The 24188-nt window shown below is 39.9% G+C and overlaps 6 protein-coding genes across 12 annotated transcripts in view; 1 reads left to right on the top strand and 5 right to left on the bottom strand.

The window, feature by feature from the left end:
* LOC104804896 (protein CMSS1) overlaps window positions 1-166 on the bottom strand; it is a 3140-nt gene extending 2974 nt beyond the window's left edge. The window contains exon 1 of the mRNA XM_010529259.1: window positions 73-166. Within this exon, the coding sequence (XP_010527561.1) occupies window positions 73-166 (94 nt within the window). The remainder of the gene's footprint in view (window positions 1-72) is intronic.
* A 2458-nt stretch (window positions 167-2624) lies between these two features.
* Window positions 2625-3392, bottom strand: LOC104803472 (3-isopropylmalate dehydratase small subunit 3). 2 transcript variants are annotated; one of them, XM_010527409.1, is made up of 2 exons: window positions 3008-3392; window positions 2625-2926 (listed from the first exon to the last, which is right to left on the bottom strand). In XM_010527409.1, the coding sequence occupies exons 1-2, from the start codon at window positions 3390-3392 to the stop codon at window positions 2625-2627; spliced, it is 687 nt and encodes a 228-aa protein (XP_010525711.1). The 2 variants fall into 2 exon arrangements, with proteins under 2 accessions (XP_010525711.1, XP_010525708.1); XM_010527406.1 differs by having other exon boundaries at window positions 2625-3392.
* A 5342-nt stretch (window positions 3393-8734) lies between these two features.
* Window positions 8735-11907, bottom strand: LOC104803453 (prolyl 4-hydroxylase 1). 4 transcript variants are annotated; one of them, XM_010527390.2, is made up of 12 exons: window positions 11692-11894; window positions 11389-11436; window positions 10989-11048; window positions 10696-10748; window positions 10521-10586; window positions 10144-10218; window positions 9951-10025; window positions 9794-9864; window positions 9626-9677; window positions 9445-9534; window positions 9163-9255; window positions 8735-9044 (listed from the first exon to the last, which is right to left on the bottom strand). In XM_010527390.2, the coding sequence occupies exons 1-12, from the start codon at window positions 11753-11755 to the stop codon at window positions 8937-8939; spliced, it is 855 nt and encodes a 284-aa protein (XP_010525692.1). In that variant the 5' UTR covers window positions 11756-11894; the 3' UTR covers window positions 8735-8936. The 4 variants fall into 4 exon arrangements, 3 of the variants coding, with proteins under 3 accessions (XP_010525692.1, XP_010525698.1, XP_019056296.1); XR_770213.2 differs by having other exon boundaries at window positions 8956-9044; window positions 9163-9281; window positions 11692-11903; XM_010527396.2 differs by lacking the exon at window positions 10989-11048.
* Window positions 11908-13059: 1152 nt separating this feature from the next.
* On the top strand, window positions 13060-18567 carry LOC104803438 (signal peptide peptidase-like 3). 2 transcript variants are annotated; one of them, XM_010527379.2, is made up of 14 exons: window positions 13060-13285; window positions 14241-14399; window positions 14690-14801; window positions 14940-15059; window positions 15149-15273; window positions 15852-16031; window positions 16254-16288; window positions 16383-16539; window positions 16731-16784; window positions 16859-16951; window positions 17332-17474; window positions 17653-17723; window positions 17996-18079; window positions 18189-18567. In XM_010527379.2, exons 1-14 carry the CDS (start codon window positions 13124-13126, stop codon window positions 18296-18298), a joined length of 1605 nt encoding a protein of 534 aa, XP_010525681.1. In that variant the 5' UTR covers window positions 13060-13123; the 3' UTR covers window positions 18299-18567. The 2 variants fall into 2 exon arrangements, with proteins under 2 accessions (XP_010525681.1, XP_010525673.1); XM_010527371.2 differs by having other exon boundaries at window positions 13062-13285; window positions 15149-15303.
* A 551-nt stretch (window positions 18568-19118) lies between these two features.
* LOC104803428 (transcription factor IBH1-like) lies at window positions 19119-20318 on the bottom strand. The gene has a single exon (XM_010527362.1). The coding sequence runs from the start codon at window positions 20085-20087 to the stop codon at window positions 19596-19598; it is 492 nt and encodes a 163-aa protein (XP_010525664.1). The 5' UTR covers window positions 20088-20318; the 3' UTR covers window positions 19119-19595.
* Window positions 20319-22145: 1827 nt separating this feature from the next.
* Window positions 22146-24188, bottom strand: part of LOC104803420 (importin beta-like SAD2 homolog) — an 8593-nt gene continuing 6550 nt past the window's right edge. Inside the window, exons 17-22 of one of the 2 annotated variants that reach the window (XM_010527358.2) lie at window positions 23962-24141; window positions 23730-23869; window positions 23501-23640; window positions 23247-23407; window positions 23001-23133; window positions 22146-22847 (exon numbers count right to left, since the gene is read on the bottom strand). In XM_010527358.2, coding sequence (XP_010525660.1) covers window positions 22693-22847; window positions 23001-23133; window positions 23247-23407; window positions 23501-23640; window positions 23730-23869; window positions 23962-24141 — 909 coding nt within the window. In that variant the 3' untranslated portion in view covers window positions 22146-22692. Of the gene's footprint in view, window positions 22848-23000; window positions 23134-23246; window positions 23411-23500; window positions 23641-23729; window positions 23870-23961; window positions 24142-24188 lie in introns of both variants that reach the window. The other variant, XM_010527353.2, reaches the window with a different exon arrangement.

The following is a 24188-nucleotide window of genomic DNA, read 5'->3' as shown; positions in this document are numbered from 1 at the left end:
TCTTCCGGTCGTTTCTTCCACTCTTCTCCGCGTTCTCGTCACCTGTTTTCGCTTTCTTCTTCTTCGTTATACCTTTCGTGGGACCCAGATGCGGCGGTTTTCCGCGATGCTTAGGGTTTTTCACGGCGGAGGGTTTATCCCCCGTCGCCGCTTTCTTCGTCCCCATATTTCGCCGTGTGTTGGAAGAGTAAGGTCGACGGCTTTATAAAGAGAGGCTGAGTCTAGGGTTTGGGCTAGGGTTTGCTAATCCTGTGATAATGTGACCGTTAACCGGTTATGTTGTACCGATTTTCCAAACTGTATACAACCGGTAATAAACCGGACCTGGTTTAAACATTAATTTTACGACGGTTAAACGTGCGCCGCGTCTTATCAACGTGTCATTAGTGTGAATTTGGATTTTTTGAAAATACCTAATCACTACCCAAACTTTTCAAAATATGACAAATAAATAACTCAATTTTTAATTTGATAATATAATATTCTAAATATTAAAATATACCAAATTGATACATCAACTCTAAAAATTGTACCAAATCAATAACTAAACTCTTGAAATAGAGAATAATTCCTAACCAAAATTCAAATGGATTTTTATCTAAAAAACTCATAGATTTAGACGTTTTTAAACAAATGTATAAAGGTTTTAGTTATGAACTGCACTGAAATTTGAATTTTTAAATATTAATTTAATATATTTTAACAGATTATTATATTGTTAAATTAAAAGTTGAGATATATTTATTTTCTATATTTTGAAAAATTGAAATAATTATACGAGATTTTCCTTTTTTTTTGGTTTTCAATCCCACTAACCTAACAAAAAACAAACACATAGAAAGATCAAATAACAAGAAGATTTTTTTTCCTTTTTAAATGCAAGTGTCTAAGCCAAAGTGCAAAAAAAAACAAACAAACAAACAAACAAAACAAAACATGTAAAAGAGATACAAGAATTGATAGCAAAATCATGGGAAGTTTCAATTACTCATATTTATCGTGAAGCTAATGGTTGTGCAGATCTGCTAGATTCTTTGGGACACATGGAATTATGGGGTGCAACGGTGATTGAAACACCTCCCCCAGATCTCATCCCTCTTCTGAGAGCTGACATCATAGGAGTTTCCCTCCCGAGGATTTGTCCTGTATAGGTTTCATTAGTTATTCCCTTCCAAAAAAAAAAGAGAGTTTTGTCCTCTAAGAACCGTCTAACACTAAGAAGTGGCCAAAGGGCATAAAATGATCAGAAGATGAACTTGAGAACAACTAGAGGCAAGTTTCTTCCTCCGAAACAACAAGCAGAGGGCTGAGGCCACAACTCTTGAGACGCACATCATGGTTTCTCTCCGGACTGCGATCGATTGCGGAAGCTAACAGAGAATCGCCTCTGACTAGACAATTCGCGGGTTTAAGAGAAACTCTCACATAGAGCCTGCAAACAAAGAACAGAACATGGAAGAGGAGTGTTAGAAGAGATCAAGAGGTCAGGAAACAAGACATGCCAGCAGTAATCCACAACAGGACAAGAGCTAAAGCCTTGTGGATGGATGCCAGTACAATAATGTTGCCACTAAACACAATACTGACAGTGTTTACACCAGCTAGAACACAAGAATGTGTTACTGAAAAAAAAACAAGCACGACATCTGCAAAGGGGCGGGGCAAAAAAACAACAGTCTCGGAATGATAGTCACAGTACAGACAGCTGCAATTTTCAGAAGATACCAACGGCAATTCAAGCCAAAGTTTAGCGAAATTTCTGGTCGGGTGATGACAGTTTTGCTTGTGACAGGAGCTGACATCTTCGGAAGAGACCTTCACAGGAAGATTCGAGACTCGGTAGTACCATCGTAGATGAATGAACCGATAAGTCTGGTTGAAGGGTAGGAACCTACACGAATTGGGATGCTGCTAGTGACTTGCCATTATCCATATCCTCTCTAAGAAAACCATAGTTCTCAACAATGGCATTACTTTCTCAGAAGAGAATCATAAGAGCAGATGAATGTGACAGCTTTGTGCATGAATCAGTGTGGGAAGCTGATAGGTGTCCCACATTGGAAAATGAGAGGGATTTGGGCCAATATATAAGTAAGGGTCAAACCTCTTAAGCTAGCTTTTGTGGTGGAGTTAGGACCTAAACCTTATTAATTGGTATGAGAGCCTAACTCTCTACTTCCCGGTGGGCCTTTGACGAGTCGTTCTCCTGCGGATATGCAGTCGACTCGGTGGTTGTGGGACGGTCGGGAGAGGAACGGTCGAGGATGGACCGAGAAGCCGCCAGTGATCGAGAAGCCGCCATCGACCGAGAAGCCGCCAACGACCAGATTTGCCCCAGCGCCGGATAAAGGGGGCAGTATTGATAGGTGTCCCACATTGGAAAATGAGAGGGATTTGGGTCAATATATAAGTAATGGTCAAACCTCCACTCTTAAGCTAGCTTTTGTGGTGGAGTTAGGACCTAAACCTTATTAGAAGCTTCTAATATTCCATGGTTGGATGTTTAAAGATCATTGTCTCCAACGCCAGTTTCATTACCATCACAAGCAAACGACACAATCACAATCACGATCATTTCAAGTTTCGAAATGAAGCATGCATTCGATTCTTACCAGACACGGCAATCAGGATGATGCAGATGGAATCATGCCGGTCGTCCGGGCATATGCGAAAATGTCGCCGGCGTCGATGACCGGACCGGCGTCTCCGATGGGCTTCAGCTTGTATTCCCTCCCTATCGTGTGATTGATCAACACACTATCGGTTTCCTTCAGCTCGATCGTCACCATGCCCCCTGTCTTGCACTCCTCACATACCTTAACTTCCGATTCCAGAGGGTAAATCTCGTCGGTCGCCACTGAGTTCCTGAAGAAGATCCGAGCATACGATTCAGCCACCACCGCCTTCGTTCCGGCGGCGCCCAGAGCTACCGGAGCGTGCTCGCGCGACGATCCGCAGCCGAAGTTGTCACCGCCGATGATTATCGAGTAGTTTGTCTTCATCTCACCAGGCTCCACGAAGCGCGTGGTGTACGAAGCCGGGAGGCCAATGAACGCGTAGGAACCGAGCTTCTCGTACTCGGCCGGGTTCGAGGGGACGAGGGTGTGGTACTCGGAGGGGATGATCTGATCGGTGTCAATGTTGTCACCGACGACATAGCAGAGGCCATGAAAGGTCTTCGTGGCATCCGTCTCCACCGCAGAAGACGCGGCGACACACGGCGGCGAAATAGAGAAGGAGGAGGAAGGAGAAGAAACTAAGGGCTGGAAGGAGGCGGTAGAGGAGGAAAGGAGTTTGAGGACTGGAGAATGGAAGGGAGAGAAGGAAAGTTTGCGTGGAGGAGAAAAAGCTCGGGCCAATGTAGGGTTAAAGGATTGCAAAGAAGCCGCCATTGTTGCGATGTGGTTAGAACACGCGAGTCAGATCGTCAAATGGCGAAAACAAGACGGGTAAATCGTGACGATGTTAATCACTTCTTATGTGTGTTTCAGTTTTACAGTTATGTATTTGATTTTGTTTTGTTTTGGTTAGTCATAAAAGACCGAGTCTTACGTTTGTTAGTGGCTCGAGTGTTTTCTGGATTATTTCCTTTTGATTAGGAGTTTATTGCAAGGTTGATTTTGGCTATAAATAAAACAAAAAGCACCGATGGGTATTGCATCGGACCAAGAAAAAAATTTCCCAGAAACTTCCCCTGTTTGTTTTTGGTTTCCTTTGTTCTCCAGAAAAAATCACCAACGCTTCCCGGTGGTTCTCGCTTTCAAAGTGGTATCAAGAGCACGGTTCCGAAGGGTTGGTTCATCCCGAAGTATATGTCGTACGAAGAATCATCAGGGAGTTCAGGCCGAAGTGGACTCTGCGGCAATGGTGATCGGTCGGCAACGACGACGACGGTACAAAGAACTCCGTCGAAAGATGGCAGCATGTCTCTGCAATTTCCGATGCTTACAAAAACCAATTATGACACTTGGGCGATCAGGATGAAGGTGACATTGAAGGCACAACGAGTATGGGAAGCTGTGTCGACAGAGGGGCCAGTTGACCCTCAAATGGATATGATGGCACTTGCTGCCATATATCAGGGAATTTCGGAAGAAACATTGCGGCAGCTCGGTGACAAAGACACGGCAAGAGAAGCATGAGATGCTCTTAAATCTATAAACCTTGGAGCAGAACGAATCAAGAAGGTTCGAGTGCAGTCTCTTCGAAGGGAGTTCGAAGGGCTTCGTATGAAAGAAACGGAGACAGTGGATGAGTACGCTGGACGGATCACCACGCTTGTGAACCATCTGAGAACATTAGGCCAAAATGTTCCAGAGGTACTAGTGGTGGAAAAAATGCTTAGATCTGTAACATCTAAGTTTATTCAGCTATCTTGGTCAATGGAACAATTTCAAGACTTGAGCAAAATGAGTGTGGAGGAAGTTACGGGATCATTCAAAGCGCATGAGGAACGCTTGAAAGATCTTGACTCAAAAGGAGACGATCATGCCTTGCTTACCAAAGGAGAATGGAAAGCACGTGTTGAGTCTTCCAAGTCCAAAGGAAAGAAACCCCAAGAGCAGAGTGGCACACGGGGTCGAGGCCGCGGACGTGGCAGGGGACGCGGTTCTAATCGAGGAGATGGTCGAGGACGCGGTAATAGTCATCCCGGCAGCGGCAGAGGCCAGGGTGAGGATGAGACAAAAAAATTTGATTTTAGCAACGTACAATGCTATAAACGGCATGAGTTTGGCCACTTTCAATCTGTGTGTAAGAAGAAGGATGACAAAGCTTACTTGATAGAAACCATGGAGGACAAATCTACCCTTCTAATGATGGATGCATGTGAGCTCATTCATATAGGTGTCAATGAACACCTGATGCTAAATGAAGATCGTGTTATTCCACTTCTTTACACGGAAGCATCATCTCTGTGGCATTATGATATTGGGGTTAGTAATCATATGACGGGGAACAAAGAGGTGTTAAAAGACCTCGATACAACAATCAAAGGAAAGGTGCGATTCGGAGATGGATCTATCATCGAGGTGGAGGGTCGTGGAACTGTCATCTTTGAGTGTAAGAATGATGATTTGTTTCATTTACAGAATGTTTATTATCTACCTCGTTTAAGATCCAACATTATAAGTCTTGGCCAATTCGACGAATCTGGCGCAAGAGTGGTGGTACAAGATGGTGTGCTAAGGGTTTATGACAGGAACTGCACTCTGGTGGCCAAAGTTCCTCGTGCTGCTAATCGACTATACTCAATGTCGATGACTCAACCCGAATCTGCTTGTCACATGGTTAGCTGCTCCGATATCTCCCGACTTTGGCATGCTCGGTTTGGTCATTTGCATTATAGAGCATTGCAGAAATTATCTCGTGAAAGTCTGGTTCGTGGTCTTCCTACAATCAACGAGACCGACCATCCTTGCGAGAATTGCGTCATCAGTAAACAACATCGAAGCAGCTTCCCGACGATCGGGAACTATAAAACGAAGAATCCCCTTGAACTCATCCATGGAGATATTTGCGGCCCTATCTCTCCTATTACACCTGGTGGTAACAGAACGAATCAAGGAGGCGAATTCATGTCTAATGCCTTCAAGAGTTTCTGCGAATCGCGAGGAATTCGCCGACAACTCACTGCACCGTATTCTCCTCAGCAGAACGGGGTTGTAGAACACCGTAATCAGACCGTCGTCGAGATGGTCCGTTGCCTACTTCATGGGAAGCAAGTTCCGCATTCATATTGGGCAGAAGCTGCCAAAACCGCTGTGTATATACTCAACCGCTGTCCAACCAAAGGAGTCGACAACATGACACCTTACGAAGCCTGGCATGGAAATTCACCGTCTGTCGGGCATATGCGTACGTTCGGGTGTATTGGCTATGCTAAGACAATAAGAGCTCATCTGAAAAAATTAGAGGATCGAAGTCAGAAGCTTGTGTTGCTTGGCTATGAATCTGGTTCAAAAACCTATTGACTTCTGAATCCAGGTACCGGTAAAATTATTGTAAGTCGTGATGTTGTCTTTCAGGAGGAGGAGAGTTGGAATTGGCAGAACCTGAAGTCAACATCACTTGGTGTCTCTGGTGGATCCTTAAACATCACATACAAAGGTCAACGACTTGTACCAGATCCCAATACACAGCCTCAAGAAGTACAGAATGAGGAATCTGCAAATTCCTCACCTATTAGAGAGACATTTGGAATTTTTGGTGCAGATAGTGAAGGGAACTTCACACCAGGTGTTACCGAATCTAGTTCCGATGAATGTCCAAAAAGGTACAGAACCTTGCAGGAACTCTATGACAGTACCATTGAAGTTGAACCGGACTTGGAATTATATCTTGTAGCTGCAGAGGAACCTGGATCGTATGCAGAAGAAACCTCCAGTGACGAATGGCGACAAGCCATGGCTGAAGAAATGGATGTTGTTCGAAGAAATGGAACATGGGAACTTACAAAGCTCCCAGAAGGTCACAAAGCCATTGGATTGAAATGGGTTTTTAAAGTCAAGAAAAACCCACATGGACAGATAGTCAAGCACAAAGCTCGGATCGTCGCAAAGGGTTATGTGCAACAAAAGGGAAATGATTACGAAGAAGTGTTTGCGCCAGTGGCTCGGTTGGAGACAATCAGATTACTCTTGGCTTTAGCTGCTCAAAATGGATGGAGGGTTCACCACATGGATGTGAAATCTGCGTTTTTAAACGGAGATTTGATCGAGGAGGTATATGTGTCTCAACCCATCGGATTTGTTGAGAAAGGACACGAGGAGAAGGTTCTACGACTCAAAAAGGTACTTTACGGCCTCAAACAAGCTCCAAGAGCATGGAATGCCAAATTGGATAGTTGCTTGAAAGGGATGAGATACGAGAGATGTTCACTTGACCCTGCTGTGTATAAGAAGTTCAAGATAGGGGATTAACAGATAATCGAAGTTTATGTCGACGACTTGATAATCATGGGTTCTAACCCTCAGGAGGTGATGATGTTTAAGAAACAAATGATGGAGGCTTTTGAAATGAGCGATCTTGGTTTATTGAGCTACTACTTGGGAATCGAAGTGAAACAACAAACTGGGAGCATCACCATATGTCAAACCAAGTATGCAGAAAAGGTCCTAGAGAAGCAAGGAATGTTGGAGTGCAAGCCATGTCGTGACCCCATTGACACGAGAACCAAATTGAGCAGAGAAGATGAGAGTCCACTAGTTGATTCTATGGTCTACAGGAGTATAGTTGGCAGCCTGAGGTATTTGGTCAACACTCGACCAGATTTGGCTTTCGCAGTCGGAGTTGTGAGTCGGTTTATGGAAAACCCAACGGAGAAACATATGGCTGTGGTAAAACAAATCCTTAGGTATGTAAAGGGAACATTGAACTTTGGGTGTTGTTACGTGAGAGATAATTAGGAGGAGTTCAATCTCGTGGGGTATTGCGATAGTGACTTGGCAAGAGATATCGACGACCGGAAAAGCACCACCGGTGTCGTTTATCTCCTCGGCAGCAATCCTGTAAGTTGGACTTCTCAAAAACAAAAGATCGTAGCTCTTTCGTCTTGCGAAGCGGAGTATGTGGCGGCTACGGCTGGAGCTTGTCAAGGAATTTGGTTTGGACGGTTATTGAAAGAGCTGCAGGTACGAAGAGTCGGGAAGATCATTTTGCGGATTGACAACAAATCAGCCATTGCTCTTTCTAAAAATCCCGTCAATCATAGCAAGAGTAAGCACATAGATCTCCGATATCATTTCATCAGGGATTGTGTGCAGAAAGGAGATATTGAGGTTGAATATGTGAAGACAGAGGAGCAACTTGCGGATGTGCTAACGAAGCCGGTGGCACGAGACAGACTTCACGGCATCAGCGACATGATGGGGATCAGAAACGTGAAGACAGAGGAACAAGCTTAAGGAGGTGATTGACGATGTTAATCATGTTCTTCTGTGAGTTTCAGTTTTACAGTCATGTTATTTGATTTTGTTTTGCTTTGCTTAGTCATAAAAGACCGAGTCTTACGTTTGTTAGTGGCTCGAGTGTTTTCTGGATTATTTCCTTTTGATTAGGAGTTTGTTGCAAGGTTGATTTTGGCTATAAATAAAACAAAAGACATCGATGGGTATTGCATCGGGCCAAGAAAAAAATTTCCCAGAAACTTTCCCTGTTTGTTTTTGGTTTCCTTTGTTCTCTAGAAAAAATCACCAACGCTTCCCGGTGGTTCTCGCTTTCAAATCGCTCAGTATATACCAAACCTATCGAGTAATTTACCGGATACACTCAAAAAAAAATATAACCCATTAAATTTTATTACCCTTAATAATAATATAACATCGTAATTGATTCTAAATACAGTTACAATTGATTCTAAACACAGTTACAATTGATTCTAAATGAGGTGGCAAAAAATACATCTAATTGTTTGCAAGAACTTTAGTTGTTATACGATCGTAAATACTTTTTTTTTTAATTGTATGCTAATTATATAACATTCGTAATAAAATCGTAAAAATTATAAAAAAAAAAGTTATTTCGAAATTTTTAAACCTAAAAGTGGTATAAAATTGAAAAAAAAATTTACTTTTTTTTGTTTTGTTTTTGTGTATCGCTGAAATTAGTGGTGACACCTTTGGTATATGATTTTCCCAAACAAGACAGATAAAGTAAAACCTACTTATATTTACGAAAATGCCATTACCACTTTTGCCCGTTTTGTTCGTAACCTCCCCTCACCTGGATCTTGTCGAAAAGCAAAACAGTGATTCTATTGCTAAGCCCAAAATTAGAACACTCCGTATAATGATAGACATTAGAATCCATGTCCGAAACAGAGAAGAAGAAGAAGAAGAAGAAGAAAACTGTGGGAAATTCTATGGCTTTGATCATGGAATTCTGTGGTTCATTGGTTTATATAAAAATGGAGATCTTCTGGTTTCTTACGTTAAAAGTTAGAAAGTAGATCTTTGTCTCATCCATTTGGTAGCAGACCATTTCTCTCCCGACAGAACCTCGCATCCCCCGTGTATGCTTCTCGGATCCGACTGTCCGTCCAGTCCCTGCCCCCAACACACAAGATTCCCCCGACGTTTCAGCGTAATTCTCATAAACAGTTCCCGTCGTTACGAAAACGAAAAAAAAAAAGACTGGAGGAGGCAAAGGCAAAACAAACGTTACCATGCTCCAGAAGAGCACTGCGTCTCCCTTCGCGGGTTTCACCGAGATTCCCTTCATGATCTTCCCTCCGCAGGTGCATTCCCCTTCCCCCGCCTGCATCCATTCAGACACAGATGGTTCTGTTTTTAACATTACATAGTGTTCCACCATTTGTCTTTGATTGTTTCTTTTTCTAGGCTCCACATTCATATTTCTACTCGGCCAGAAAAGGGTAATGGCGGAAATTTGCAAGCAGAGAGACCGTGGAAGGGAAACCCGAGAGAAGAATTTTCGAGTTATTACCAGAGGGAAGTATGTTTCCCCTCCTTCGACATCATCACTTAGATACATAAGCATTGTTGCTACGCGCTGGCCACCTCGTCTCAAGTTGAACTGTCACAAAGGGAAAAAGAAACAAGGTCACTTGTTGTTCTAACAGCGGAAAAAAAAACAGAACAGGATAAAAAAAGTGCAGGTTACTTACGGTGTCGGAGAAGTAATCATGGTGCGGTTTGTAAAACTGACTCGGCTCGTATCTGCGCTGCATCATATTCGGTCCATCAATGGTGAAAATCCGATCTTTGCTTCTTTTACAAATTTAGTTATTTTGAAACAAAAAAAGAAGTTAAAACGCAAATCGACAACCACGGACCTTAGGACTTGAACGAGTTCCCCGTTTTCCTCGGGCACTTGAGAAAAGACAGAAATCCGCTTTTCGATTCCCTGACAGCACGAGTCAAAAGGAAAATATTAACGAGGTTGATCATCCGTGGCATTACAAGACCGGAAGATATCGAAGAATAACCTACCTGAATTATCGGATACTTTCTCTCTTCGTGACTTAGGAACATACCCGAGCTCGTTCTTACATTGCTTTTGACTCCCTGAGAAACAAAAGAAAGCAGGGATAATTTCTATAGAACCGATGAGGAGTTTTTGGACAAGAACTTAGAATGAAACGACGCATCCGAAACTCGATCGTAATGAAGAAACTGGCAATACCTTCCCGGTTTTTGCATCCACGACAGTGGAAACCTGAAGGCGAGGCCGGGCTATAGCTCTCAGGTAGTCACATTCCTGCCCAAAAAAAGAAAAGAAAAGAAAAGCCGAACCCAAACATAAGGAACACATTCGAGACAGAAGCCAATCTCCAGAAGCCAGTTTCCGTTACAGCTGCCTCCTCCCGGTCCTAACATTCCACTTAACTCTTTATTACACAACCTTGGTCGGTCCTAACGTTCCACTTAACTCTTTATTACACAACCCTGGCCCTAACCAATGTTCGGGGATAAAGAACAACCTCGTATCCGTTTCAGCATATGAATCCAATGCAAACAATGACAGGCGCAAAAGATAATGCTGTGAGACGGATTACATACCTCCATGCTTAAAAAGTTATGTAGCACAATAATTCGAGGAGACCAGCTGACTATTTCAGGCTTGACCTGCACTAAAAGTAAATCTACATTAGTGAGTATATAAGCCTATTTCAAGACAGTTCTTTTTCGACATGTGCTCGTAAAAATTACTGAAAAACGGATGTCGTAGGCATACATATCCGAGCCGTAAGATTTCTGCGTCTCTGTCGTTTGTCCAATGTGAGACACCTGAGATAAAAAAAAGGGTCGCTCAGAACATTGTCGGATGCCGTGACAGTTGGACTATCGGCGAACAGGCAGGCAATAGAAGCAAGCAAACCAAAACCGGTGTTTTTATCGTAAGATCGGATTATAAATGGTCCAAATGCAGAATTTTGCTCGTAAAGATTCATTCGGTATGGCTCATAGAGGTCGGGCCGCTGCCTGCGGTTATGCTGTGAGGTGTTAGTTAGAAACGAAGACACCAACCTCTTGGTAGATAGCGATCATTCCGACTCCTAAGTCTTTTTAGAGATGGAAGTTCGGTTCCTACCAAGGACGAGGAATGTTTAAGCAATTCTTTCTTGTGTGAAATAGCAGTAACCGTGAACCAAATTTGAGAAAAATGGGGCATAGAACCAAACAACATAGCAAATTTTCGACATTATCCATTCACAACAACATTGCGGATTTTCAAGAAACCTCGGAACAGACCGTACCATGTATCATCCGACAAATAAGCTACAGAACACAGATCTTCCAGCCAATTTCAAGCAGGATACAACACCGAATCAACAAGAATCTCTCTCAATCAGAGGCTTCAGACACAATCTCAACCACATCTACGAGTATAGAGAAGGAGAGACAGAGAGAGAGAGACAGAGAATACCGTATGAGTCTTCCAGTTTATGTATAAAGGCTAACTGAAACAAAGCGCCTGCAGGTTTCAAGGAAAAAAAAAACAAGACGCATTCGTCAGGTGAATTACCCAAGTCAACCCGTTTTCCGCCGCCCAATCTTTCACTACGTCCGGTTTTCCGGTGACCGGAAAACCGCGGTGAACTGGACTCTGACATGGAAAAGCGGATTCTTAGCTCGACCGTGAGGAGAGGAATTCACATCCTAACGCATCACTTGTTGACTGTGCAATCGCCAAAGAGATGAGAGATAGAGAACAGAGATCTGAGAGTACCGATAATCATTCCGACAGTGACAAATGTCAGGAGACCGAACACGATCTTTATGCCCGAAGCCATTTCCGCGACGAATCCCCGGAGAGAGAGAGAGAGAGAGAGGGGTCAGTTACAGAAGAAGATCAAAGACTCTGGAATTGGCAGAAACGTCAGAGGGAAGAATATAGGAGCATTTCATTTAAGAGATCTTTTTTCAAAAAAAAAAAAAAAAAAAAAGAACGCCCCTTGTTTCACTGTCTTTGCACTTCCTTCTTCCTGTCTTGTTTTTTTTTTCTTTCCTCTTTCTTTTCGTGTTGAATTTTCAATTAAAAATTATAATTATTTTTTTTATTAAAATTGTGGGAATCTTATAGCCCCTGATCCCACCTAATTTTAACAAACTAGACTGTGAGAAAAGAGAATACAAAATTTATTAATTTACCAAAAAAAAATTAATGATGCCGTGGAGCTCTAAATTAATTGTAATTAAATTTAAGGATTAACAAATTTTGATCGATTTAAATGTAATGTATTTAGCATTTGTTATATTTTATTAACACAATATTCGATTTGTTATATTAATTTTTATATCAATTTTTTGAAATAAATTTATATTGATTTAAATATATAGTATTTAGGATTTGTTATATTTTGCTAACACAATGATCCATTTGTTATATTAATTTTTTTTATAAATTTTAAAATAAATTAAAAAAAATCTTTTTAAAATAATTTTATTAAGTTGATATCTAAATATTAACTATATTCTTAAGAAAAATGAATATTTCTTACTTTATTACATTTTTTTGGTATAAATTTTTTTCATTTTTTATTATTTACCATTATTTCCGATATATATGATACTGTTTTTAATAAACTAAATTTAAAATTGTTAATGTACTTTTAGTACACTTTTTTATAGAAAGTTTAAAATTTTACTACAGATCGCGTATGAATGCACAAATGGTCTATAAATAATTAAATGTAATAAGATATAGATTTTTAGATTGCATATTTAAGGTTAGTAATGCTAAGTAGGGGTGGCCGTTACTAGATTCAGCTACGTTTGAAAGTGCGAAATATCATTAATATTTTTTTTTTGGATTTTAGAAAATATTAAAAATCCATTTTCTACTTTTTTTAATATTAATTAAAACAAACATTAATTACCATATGATGATGTTTGTGACACCATACATGTTTTTAATTAAGAGTGTTTTTTAAGTTTCTTTTTTCTTCTGAAACAACATTATGGTCCAGTTCCTTTGTAATCGAAATGTTCTCGTTTAATATATAAATATTGAAAATTATGAAAATATTTTGTGTCACTTGAAATAAAATATATGTTTATTAGTTTGTTTTCCAATTTAAAATTGAGAGTGAAATATAACAATTCCTATCAATTCGACGGCCAGATAGCCAGAGGCATCGTTCTCTCTCCCTCTCTCTCCGATGATTTCCTCGGTGACTTCCATGGCTTCGTTTCGTTTCCCGGGCCACCGCATCCGCCGCAATTCCACGGCCATAACTTTTCTCCTACTGATTTCTATATCTGCGATGGCGGCCGAAGATTCCGGTGCCGAGATTCCTGGTTGTACGAATAAGTTTCAGATGGTAATTTTACTTAATTTTGGGTTTCTGCAACTCTCTGGGGTGTTTTCTTCCACTACGAGGTGGAGATTGATTGCCCAATTCTGCTTTTAACTGATCATTTCTCTGAAGGGGTTTCATTGTATGTGTTGATCGCGTTCGCGATTTGGTCTCGAAGAATGTAAATACGAGGGTAACTGGATCTAAAATCCCTAAGATTTGCATGTGGTGGTGATGTAGTCGGATAGATTTAGAAAAGTTGTAGCAAGATTGGGATCTCACAGGTAAGACATGGAAGCTGTTGATGTGTCAACTGATCTAAAGCTTGTCGGCCTTAGAGAGTGGTTCATTTTGGTCTTTGGGCAACCTTTGCTCTTATTGCAAACCCATCTAAGCTAATGTTAGTGCTAGTTTCACTAATGTCTTTTGTCAGTGTAAATTTCATTGATGGGATACTCTTGCTTTGTATTAAGACTTCAAAGGCACGTATTAGGATGTGGCAAGTGCTCTTTGTAGGCGATTCATGTTTCATGCCTAATGGAGGTTATCAGCAGTGGTGAAATTTTGCATAGGGTGCGCTTTCAAATTTTTGATAATATCACTGCATGCTCAGGATTTAGAACATTGCCGTCAAAGTAGACTGTTTGAGGTTCTATATTATGTTTAAATGTCTGAGGATCTATACCGGTATAGGATGCTTATTTGTTGTAAGGAAGTGTGCAAAAGATGTTCTGTATGACAATTAGGATAACCAAGACTGTGTTGGGAGTAACATTACTTATTAAAGTGTAAAGACTATACGAACTGTGTGGGTAGTAAACGAGGAAAGCCATGGGAAGGATCAATGAGATTATGCTTATGAAGTTGTTATGAGTTAATGGAGTGGTTTTACTGTATGAAGCTATGAGAACAATTTTCTCGTCGTTCTAGAACTGAATTTTAACCATCTGGGTGTCATTGTTGAATGTTCATCATCCAGGTCAAGGTCTTAAACTGGGTTGATGGGGTAAAACGTGACTTTCTTACTGGCTTAACTGCTAATTTTGGAGCACAATTGCCTTCCCATGCTGAAGAAAGCATAAAGTCGCCTGCTGCTTTCACAGATCCTTCAGACTCATGTTTCAATCTCTCTTCCAGGGTTAGTATTTCTTCCCTTTGTTCAAGTCACGCATGATTACTTTTTGCTTGATGGGGGGATTATAGATTATTATGCCCTGTCTAACCCTTTTTCCATGTCTCCTCTTTCACTGATGGCCTGCTTTCTCTTTATATTTTATTTGAAAAAAAAGTTGTAATGTATTTATTTGCGTTATGTTGAATATTCAGCACGTAAAATTTTCATGGGCAAAACCGATTCTCTCTGCTATTTTGGGGAATGGTTGCACATGTATTGGATGTTTGTCTTCTTTACCTGATTCATTGTTTCAGTTAAATGGTCATATTGCTTTGTCTATCCGAGGCAACTGTGCTTTCACAGCTAAGGCAAAACATGCAGAAGCAGCTGGTGCTGCTGCTCTTGTGGTGATAAATGACAAAGAAGGTTGGATGATTATTCAATGTGGTTATGCATCGCCTCTTATCATTTGGCACCACAACCACTATAGCCTGCTATTACTGAATGCTGTGATCTTTTTAAGTGATGAAATCTTTTATCTGTTGCCATTCTTTCTGTTTCCAGATATTGATGAGATGGGATGTATGGACAAGGACGTGCCTCTAAATATCAGCATACCTGTCTTAATGATCTCTAAATCAAGCGGGGATGCTCTCAACAGGTCTCTGGTCGGTGGTAAGACAGGTGAGTTCCCATCATTTGGCAGTGTGGTAAATGGTAATATTCATGTAAACCTTCTCGTTTAGGCTCAGTAAGTTATTTTGTTGATGCAGTTGAGCTTTTGTTATATGCACCAAACCGTCCTGCCGTGGACTTCACAGCAGTATTATTACTGTTGATGGCTGTTGGAACAGTTGTTATTGCATCAAGTTGGTCAGAGCTTACAAATTCTGAACAGGCAAATGGATCTTACAGTGCATTATCAAAGGTCAACTAGTTACGAAAGAAAAATGTGGTAGTTTGTTAAGTGACCATGCTGCCACTCACCATGTTGATAGGAAGTCAAGTGGTCATTTAACCGCTCAGCCTTCTCCCTCCTTTCAGTTTTGAGTAACCAAAAATCAACTTTTCAATAACATGACCAATCTAGGATTTTCTTTAAAACCCTGTTAGAGATGTGAATTTAGACTAGTAAGGTGCTTACTAATAACTGTCTTCAGTTTTAAGCTTTAGTTGTTTAGACTCATGAAGAAGTACCTTCTCTACGAATAACTGTTTTTAAGCCTGGATTATTTTCACTGGTCGTTTCACCTCATATTTAACTTCATGTTCACTCATGTCATTAACAAACGCCTTTGATGTCCTCTACATATATCTTACATTTCCCCATGTTTCTCTCATATCTTGTCCTAATCAATTCTGTGGACTTTGTGTCCGTGTCACCCTTTTTGTTTATTTAGCGGCTGTCATGACTTTGTAGCTAGCTTATTAACCTTGTTAGAGAAGGAAAATTGAGTTGATCTTCTGTACTTTCAGGAATCTTCTAGCACTGGAACTGACAAAGATGACTTGGAGAAGGAAATCCTTGATATAAGTGCTACTGGTGCTGTATTTTTTATTGTGACCGCCTCCATTTTTCTGCTGCTGCTCTTCTTCTTCATGTCATCGTGGTTTGTATGGGTGCTCACCATATTTTTCTGCATCGGTGGTATGCAGGTAATTTCTATTGACAATAACAGTTATCTCTAATTTGTTTATATCAACAGTTTTCAAAATTTTGTGGGGATAGAATATATGATTCTTGGCCTGGGTATTTGATAGAGTATTTTTTTAATACAACTGACTCTAGCATTACCATTTTTTTCTGATGCCATTTGTGATGCTACTGCCTTATTCATTCAGAATTATCAAATACATTGATTTTGTGTTTTGTTCCAGGGTATGCACAATGTCATTATGACACCTATGTTAAGGTATTGAAAAACTCTACAGACAATATCACTTCCATATTTTAGCTTACCTTTTTGTTACCATCCTTTTACAGATTATGTGAACTTTTTCATGCAGAAAATGCAAACATCTTGGTCAGAAATCTGTCAAGCTTCCTCTGCTTGGGAGAATTTCAGTCCTGTCACTAGTGGTCTATTTGTTCTGTATGTCATTTGCTGTCTTCTGGTTTGTAAAACGGCAAACATCATATTCTTGGGTTGGCCAAGACATTCTGGTAAGTCTCTTAGCTCAGAGCATAAAAAGGGTATATGCCCTGTTCTCACCCATGTTGCATGCATAAGAAGCTGTTTTCATTCCCCTTTCTTTTAGCTGATAATCCATCCTTGAGGCTAAAGTTCTGATAGAGAAGTTTCAGCTGCTATAAGTTTCCATCTCACAACGATAAGCTGACATTTTGAATGACAGGGCATCTGTTTGATGATCACGGCATTGCAAGTGGTTCGATTACCTAACATCAAGGTACTTTGTCGGGGTTGTTGTATAATGACGTATTATATTCCTCGCTTATGCCGATGATTTTTCCCGTATATCAGGTTGCTACTGTACTTCTTTGCTGTGCTTTTGTCTATGACATCTTCTGGGTCTTCTTGTCACCATTGATATTTCACCAGAGTGTCATGATAGTGGTAAGTTTCAATCACTCTATTCACGTTTTTTTTTGTTCCTTTTCTTTTTGTTACAAAATGGTAAATCTAGGTTAACTTACACAAGGATCAGATTTATTACCTGTTCTGTTATCTGTCTGGTCAGTGGTCATCTACGAATCTGTCTGAAAAAAAAGGGAAAAAGAAAAATTGCCTCAGATGTTTAATCATATCATTTTATGGTTGAGTTGAAGGATCGATAGTTTTCTGTAGTTTTGCCCTTCTGACTCAAAGTTTCATCTGCTGCACCACACGCATCAATGTAAAGTTCAAGGGGCAATAGTTTTTGCCGTGACTTGATCAATTGAGACATGAACAAGTTAGCTAGTCGGAGTTATTATTTGAGATAATTTCTTGTGCAGGTTGCACAAGGTGACAGCAGCAGCGGGGAATCCATTCCCATGCTACTAAGGATTCCTCGCTTTTTCGATCCATGGGGTGGTTATGACATGATTGGTTTTGGGGATATCCTTTTCCCCGGTTTGCTCATTTGCTTTGCCTCCAGGTACTTTCTTTGCGTTTTCCTTTTTGGAGCTTTAAAGAGTAAATCGAGAATCGTTATACTTCATCTTTACCTAATTTTTTTTCTGGATAGAAGTCTCTTACTACTCTTGATTGTTGTTTTTAAGTGATATTTGACATTCATTCTTTCTTCCATCTCTTTTTTTTTTTGGTCACTTCAGATATGACAAAGTTAAAAAGAAGGTACTATCAAAGGGGTACTTCCTGTGGTTGACAGTAGGCTATGCCATAGGTAACTCCATTCGTAACCGCTTTCTCGTTCGTTACATCTTTGCCATTCGGGTTTTTGCACCGACGCTTCACAGAACATAGATAAAAGGGTATAAAATGGCAGACCCTCACCATGACGTTCTGTATAAAACCCACGGGAACGAGACTGCTTTATCTGTCTTACTTCGTACCGCATTGAGCATGTCGGAATAATATGACACCTCATTAACGTTTCCAATCTCAGAAATCTCCTTAAATGCGGATTCCTCCTCGGATTTTTTTTTTTGGGTGCAGGACTGTTACTGACATATCTGGGGTTATATCTCATGAACGGGCATGGTCAACCGGCGTTACTATACATCGTACCCTGCACACTCGGTAATATCATCATCTTTTGTCTTCTCGTTCCGTCGTCTTTAACATACTTTCTCCATGGTTTGTCAAACGACAACCTCGGACTTGTCTGAAGCGTAAAACGCTGCGTCAGGTCTTGCTGTCATTCTCGGATTGGTGAGAGGAGAACTCAAAGAACTATGGAATTATGGTACAGAAGAAGAATCATACGCGTCGGAAGATCCTCGAGTCGACGAGGCGTGAGTGATCACTCGAATAAAAAAAAAGGTTTAATAGCCGACGATGATCGGAGGTAGTGAAACTCGACATATTATTACATCTAGCCTCGTCTCTCTCGTCTTGTATTGTACCGAACCGAATTCGAACCGAACCCCCGAGGTTTGGACAAATGAAGAACTGAAGTTTCATCTCGCTTTTTTTTTTTCCTTTTGTGGGGGAATAACTTTGTGACGTACACTTAGTATTTTCTCAATACCAGACAATGCCGGTGTTTGTACATATTCAAACGACAACCTCGGACTTGTCTCGCATTTTGAGCCGTGTTTTTTTTTCTTTCTAAATTTGTTATATGAATATCTGATCCACGATGTAGGATAATCAAATTTAAGAGAAACTAAATAGTATAGTTTCATAAGTTATTTTTAGAAATATTGTGAATGATTAGGTATAATATTTTAATAAGGTATTTTTCTTTTTAAGACTAAATTAAGGATGTTGGGCTAATGGTTAGAATTAAGTAGATAAATACGAAAACTAATTATAGGTTGAATTGATTGTAGAAATGTGGAAGCGATAAGACCTAACGTGGGACTTGTTTTTATGTGGAAAGCAAAAGAAGCCCTCTTTGCATTTGCTTTTGATATGAGAATTGTCTCCTTTCTCTTACGGACCACATACACATATACATATACATATATGAAGAATTTGTGCAGACAGTCAACTCGGAAATATATATATACATACATTCACACACACACAATGAAATTGGCTCTCTACACATCTTTTGATACATAAACAGCATACAAGCAGATCATATATATATATATATATATATATATATATATGTCATGTTAAATAAACATCATGAAACCTTCTGCATGAATATACAAAATTCTGAATTCTAAAACGAATTTCGATATAGTTTCAAATACAGAAGATGATGGAAATTTTGGAGGATATCCTCTCCTCAGCCAAGCTTCCAACCCTAACTGTTTTAACCTTTTACACAACACAACAATATACCCATATATATATATATGTATAATACTATGGCATTACAAATTATTAAAAAAAAAACAACCAAAGGCTGTACGACTATCCACACGTTTCGTATTTTAATTTCATCCTATCTTACATATATATATATATATATATACACACACACATGTATCCATGTATATGTCCTTTTATCATCCCCTCCATAATATTTTCCGTGATAACGTGCATACGAATCTATGCGCCGTGAGATGGGGGGATATATGTATATACGTATATGAATATGCGTCAACTGTGATGAATGATGATGATGACATCATCACCATCATGCAGACATGCCGTTAACGAGACACTGCATGACCTTAACTTGCATGGCGAGACACTTGATGTAATGAGCCGTCTCCTCCATCAGACTCAACGTTTCCATCCCTTCGCCGCCAGGAACCAGCCTCCGCAATTTATTCGTCGCTTCCTCCGGCGTCCGTCTCTGTCTCGGCCATCGGCGCCGGCGTCTTCCTCCGCCGCCGCAAACCCTTCTCCGCTTCACGGCGGTAAGTCCCTTGACGAATATCTTGTTATGATATTTGGCTCGGCCACGGAGCCGCCATAAGAGGGCTCTGCTCCACGGCCGATTCTTCCCTCCGGAGGCTGTAGCCATGGCGGCGTAGGCGGCCGTCTTGATCTCGCTCGCGCGCTCGCTCCTGTTGTTAAGACAAAAGGGTCTTTGTGTTCTGAGGTTGGAGAGGGAGTGGAGGAAGTGGAGAGTAAATACGTCTTTTCCGGGGACTGTGTTTCGGTTTTCGATAGGAGACGCCATGGTTTAGTTCTCAGTAGGGGAGAAAGGGAGATGGGTATTAGGGCTTTTATGGGGTTAATATGTATAACGCAGGAGAGAGAGAGAGAGAGAGAGAGAGAGAGAGAGAGGACAAAACAAAGGTTTGGAGATTTGGGTCTGACACAAAGAGAGGGTCCTCTTGCTTGCAAGTACCTAAAGGTAACTCAAAACATTGACTCTCTCTCTCTCTCTTCTCTCTCTCTCTCCTCTTTCTTGTGGTGGAGAGAGGTGAGATTTTATGGTCAGTTTCATTTATATACCATTTTTATGTCTAAATAAAAAAATCAATTTCATCATTATTTACAAATTGAGAGAACCACCTTGAATTTGTACAAATTTTGCAATAAGACATGGGACTTTCATGTAATAAACCTATTGAACTACTTAATCAAGCAACATTCACATTTTCATGATTGTGTCAGTTTTTATGATACTGTATAGATATATCAGTACACAATATATTGTTTAATCAAATATATACATACATATATACACACAACTTATAATTATGCCTGTGATAAGATGAAATAACACTAACAATAATTTTAATAATAACAATATAAAAGGACAAACCGTAACAACCCATTTTTTTTAAATAAAAAAAAAGAGACTTAGGGAGTACGATTAGTGTTTGGTTAAAGCTTTAATTTTAGGATTAGTCACATCTTTTGTGTTAATCACTCTCTTATCCTTCACGCCATTTAACACAAAATATTAATAAAAATTCTGACGCACACACGTACGTCTCCACAATTTCAGGTCTGGAAATCTTTTGAATTATTATGAATTAGAATTACCAAAAAAATAAGAGGTATTGATCAAAAGCTTAAAATATATTTCGTGGTGTTTAGTTTATTAATTAATTAAAAGATTAAAAAGGGTCGAAGTAAGGGGGTTGGAGAAGTGGGAGAGTGGGCCCATAATGGGCCAACCACCACATGAAGGCACATGGCCTTACCCACCCACCTCTTATCTTCTAATTTTTGTTTTAATTATTATTAATTATTCCGTTTCTCTTCCGAAATAAACATGTAATATGCAAAGATCATTATATAATAAAAGCCTAATATATATATACATATATATTTTACAATATTTTTTGTGGATGTAAGAAAGAGCAAAGAGAAGGCGGCGGCTGATTCGGCTTCAAGTTTCAACTGTCGGCGTTAAGACACTCACTTGGGACGTTTTCTCAACCATTTCTTATTTAATAGAAGACCAATAATAATTATATAATATAACAAAAACAGTTAAAATGTGCCAATACAGGATCAAACTTATCTATTTATATATAAAAAATTAAAAATTAATCATTTTCCATTTCAGAAACAAAAGCAAAAAAACAAAACCCTTCAATGTCAAATCACATTATTACCACCATGGTGGATGGACCGACGGACGGGGTTGTTCTTAATTCATTGATAATTGCAGCCTAACTATCAACTATATTATGATTTTATTCGCTACAGATTATTACAACGATGCTCATTATATATATTGGAAATAATTTTTTTAAAAAAAATGCACGTGGAGATATTACTTGCAATCATTATACAAAAATAAATAAATATGTATTACCAATCAACAGTCAACATGTAGGGTGGGCCAGTGTTGCCTATTGGTTAGGGACTCATAAAATTAATTAACGTAATTAAGACCACTTCCTAATTATCCCTTTTTTTTATTGATTTATTTCATTTCTTAATCATCTTCTTTATTTCTTCCTTCCAACCGTGGTTCGTCCGTTAGTCTCTCTCTCTATATATATATATATAATGAATAGCCAATTTATGTGTAATACGTTTGCGTATGATCATATATTATTCAGGTTGGTCTTCCGGATTCATGTGCACGTAAAGTTATCCGTCAAGGAAGGATGGAGGCTACTGCTTGTTTGCTTTTTTTCATATACTTTTCATAATTAAATATAGTCTCCAAATCATAAAAAACTAAGAATTATGAACAACTCCTTTTTTTTTTGGTGTCACGAAGACCTTTGGTTGATAAATGTAAGATTCGAATAAAGAAATAGACCTCAAGGAAAAATTCAATTTCATGATAACAATAATAGAAAAAAAAATAATCAAATGTAAATTACACAGATATCACACTCCCCAACCGACCCTTGGGAGGAGAAATACAACACACTCTGAATCCCACATTTTTAAACACTGAAAATTTGCAGAATTTGGCCAAATCCCCATACATATAGATAATAACATCAAAGGAATAAACAAACCTACGTGTGTGTGTATATATATATATATATGCCTCCGACCCAATTGGAGAGCATAAACTTAAAAAAAAAAAAAAAAAACAAAGATTGTGTTTGTACTAAACCCGACCAGGGTTTAGTTATATGTTTCAGACGATGGGAAAAACCAGCTTCGGACGTGCAAAATTGGGAATGATGACGATGATCTATGAGACAGGCAACACTTACTCGAAGTTACCGAGCTGATGCCTCTCCCTAGCGTCCGAGATATGCCCGATTACGTCTGTATCGGGTCAACAACCCAACCAGGACGACGGCGTCGGGTGTGTGGTCAGGCCAACCTCTGGACTGAAACTCGAACTGACAGAAAAATCAAGAGGCAGGTGTAGCGGCGGATTGTTTCTCCTTGTGGATCTCTGCTCTTCTCAGCTGGGTGTGCTGAGCTATACTGTTTGCAAGCCCTTGGTAGTGAGCGTCGAGTGTCTGTGTTAGGTTCTGGAACTTGACGGCTTCCGTTGCTTGCATGGCTGTCGAAAAACAAAAAAGGAAACACCCACCATATGACATCGGGGTTAGATAATAATGCGTGCTAGAAATGTTTCAAATGTTATCGACACAAACAAACGAAACCCGGTTTCAAATGGTCAGGCAAAAGCGATTTAGAGTTTTCAAGTGTGTACCTGTGACAGTATCCATGAAGAACACAAAAGGATCGACTTCATCGATTGGTGAGTCCAACTCATCATCATCATCGTCACTAAAATCGTCCTCGGAATAATCATCCTCTTCGCTGTAATGACGGAAGTCTTTTGCCTGATATTGAACAGTCACAACCAAATGAGCTTGAAACTTCCTTCACATCGTCCTTGAAACAATAACTTAAATTTGAAGAAAACTACAAAAAAATTAAGGCGAGAGTCACAAACCTTTGCCGCTAACTTGCGGAGTTTACTGTCATCAGCTTCATCTGCATCCTGGTCTTCAACCTCATCACCATCATCATTTTCATCTTCATCATCTGTTTGGAATGCATCCATATCATCATCGTCACCATCTTCTTCTTCTTCAGCCTCTGCTTCATTTGCAGCTTCTACGACAAATTTTCAAAGCAAAACATCAGTGACATGCCAAAAAAAAAAAAAAAGAAGTTAGAGACAGAGCGGTCAACAAAGCCACTGACCAGCGACTTGATCCTTGTATGCAACTAGAAGCTCGAGAAGAGCCCTAAACACAGGTGGCAACACCTCTTCTGGCAACTGACCAGCTGGGAGACTGAGCAGTGATATCAATCCCAAGCAGCAAACCTTTTTATCGTGTTCCCTGCACGAGAAAACGAATAAGACTTTTTACTTAGAAAGAGATTTGAAAGGAGAGGGGAGCTAAAGAAGTTAGAAAGATAGATTCACCACCTCTTGAAGTTGGCAGGAGCGCCACTCTTCTTCTTTTGTTGCAACATCTGGAACCAAAGAGTTAAAATGTCTTTTGCAACACCCAGGTTTTGCAGTATGCTGAGCGTTAAAGCTGCATTGTAGTAAAAGGCATCTGCAATCTGCAGAGGCAGTAGAAACATGCACTCAGACATATTTTTTTAAGAGAAGCAAATACGGAGTTAGAAATTTGAGTGCATCTATTTTTGCTTACCACTTCTATGAGAAGACATTTTAAGGAAGTTTTCTCGGCACACCGCAACCGATCTAACGTGATCCTCAGGTATGGCTCCAGCCAATGATCCACCTGGCCTTTACAAGTCTGAAGCACGATAGATAGCAACTTCGGAGCTGGTTCAATGTCACTGTCCTCCATGTTTTTGTTGGCCATAAGCTGTCATGAACAACAAGCAGAAAATCAGTCAACATGCATAGGGAAAG

This window comes from Tarenaya hassleriana, unplaced genomic scaffold (genome assembly GCF_000463585.1).
Source record: "Tarenaya hassleriana unplaced genomic scaffold, ASM46358v1 Cleome10, whole genome shotgun sequence".
Lineage (NCBI taxonomy): Eukaryota > Viridiplantae > Streptophyta > Magnoliopsida > Brassicales > Cleomaceae > Tarenaya > Tarenaya hassleriana.
This window is presented reverse-complemented; position numbering and strand designations above follow the sequence as displayed.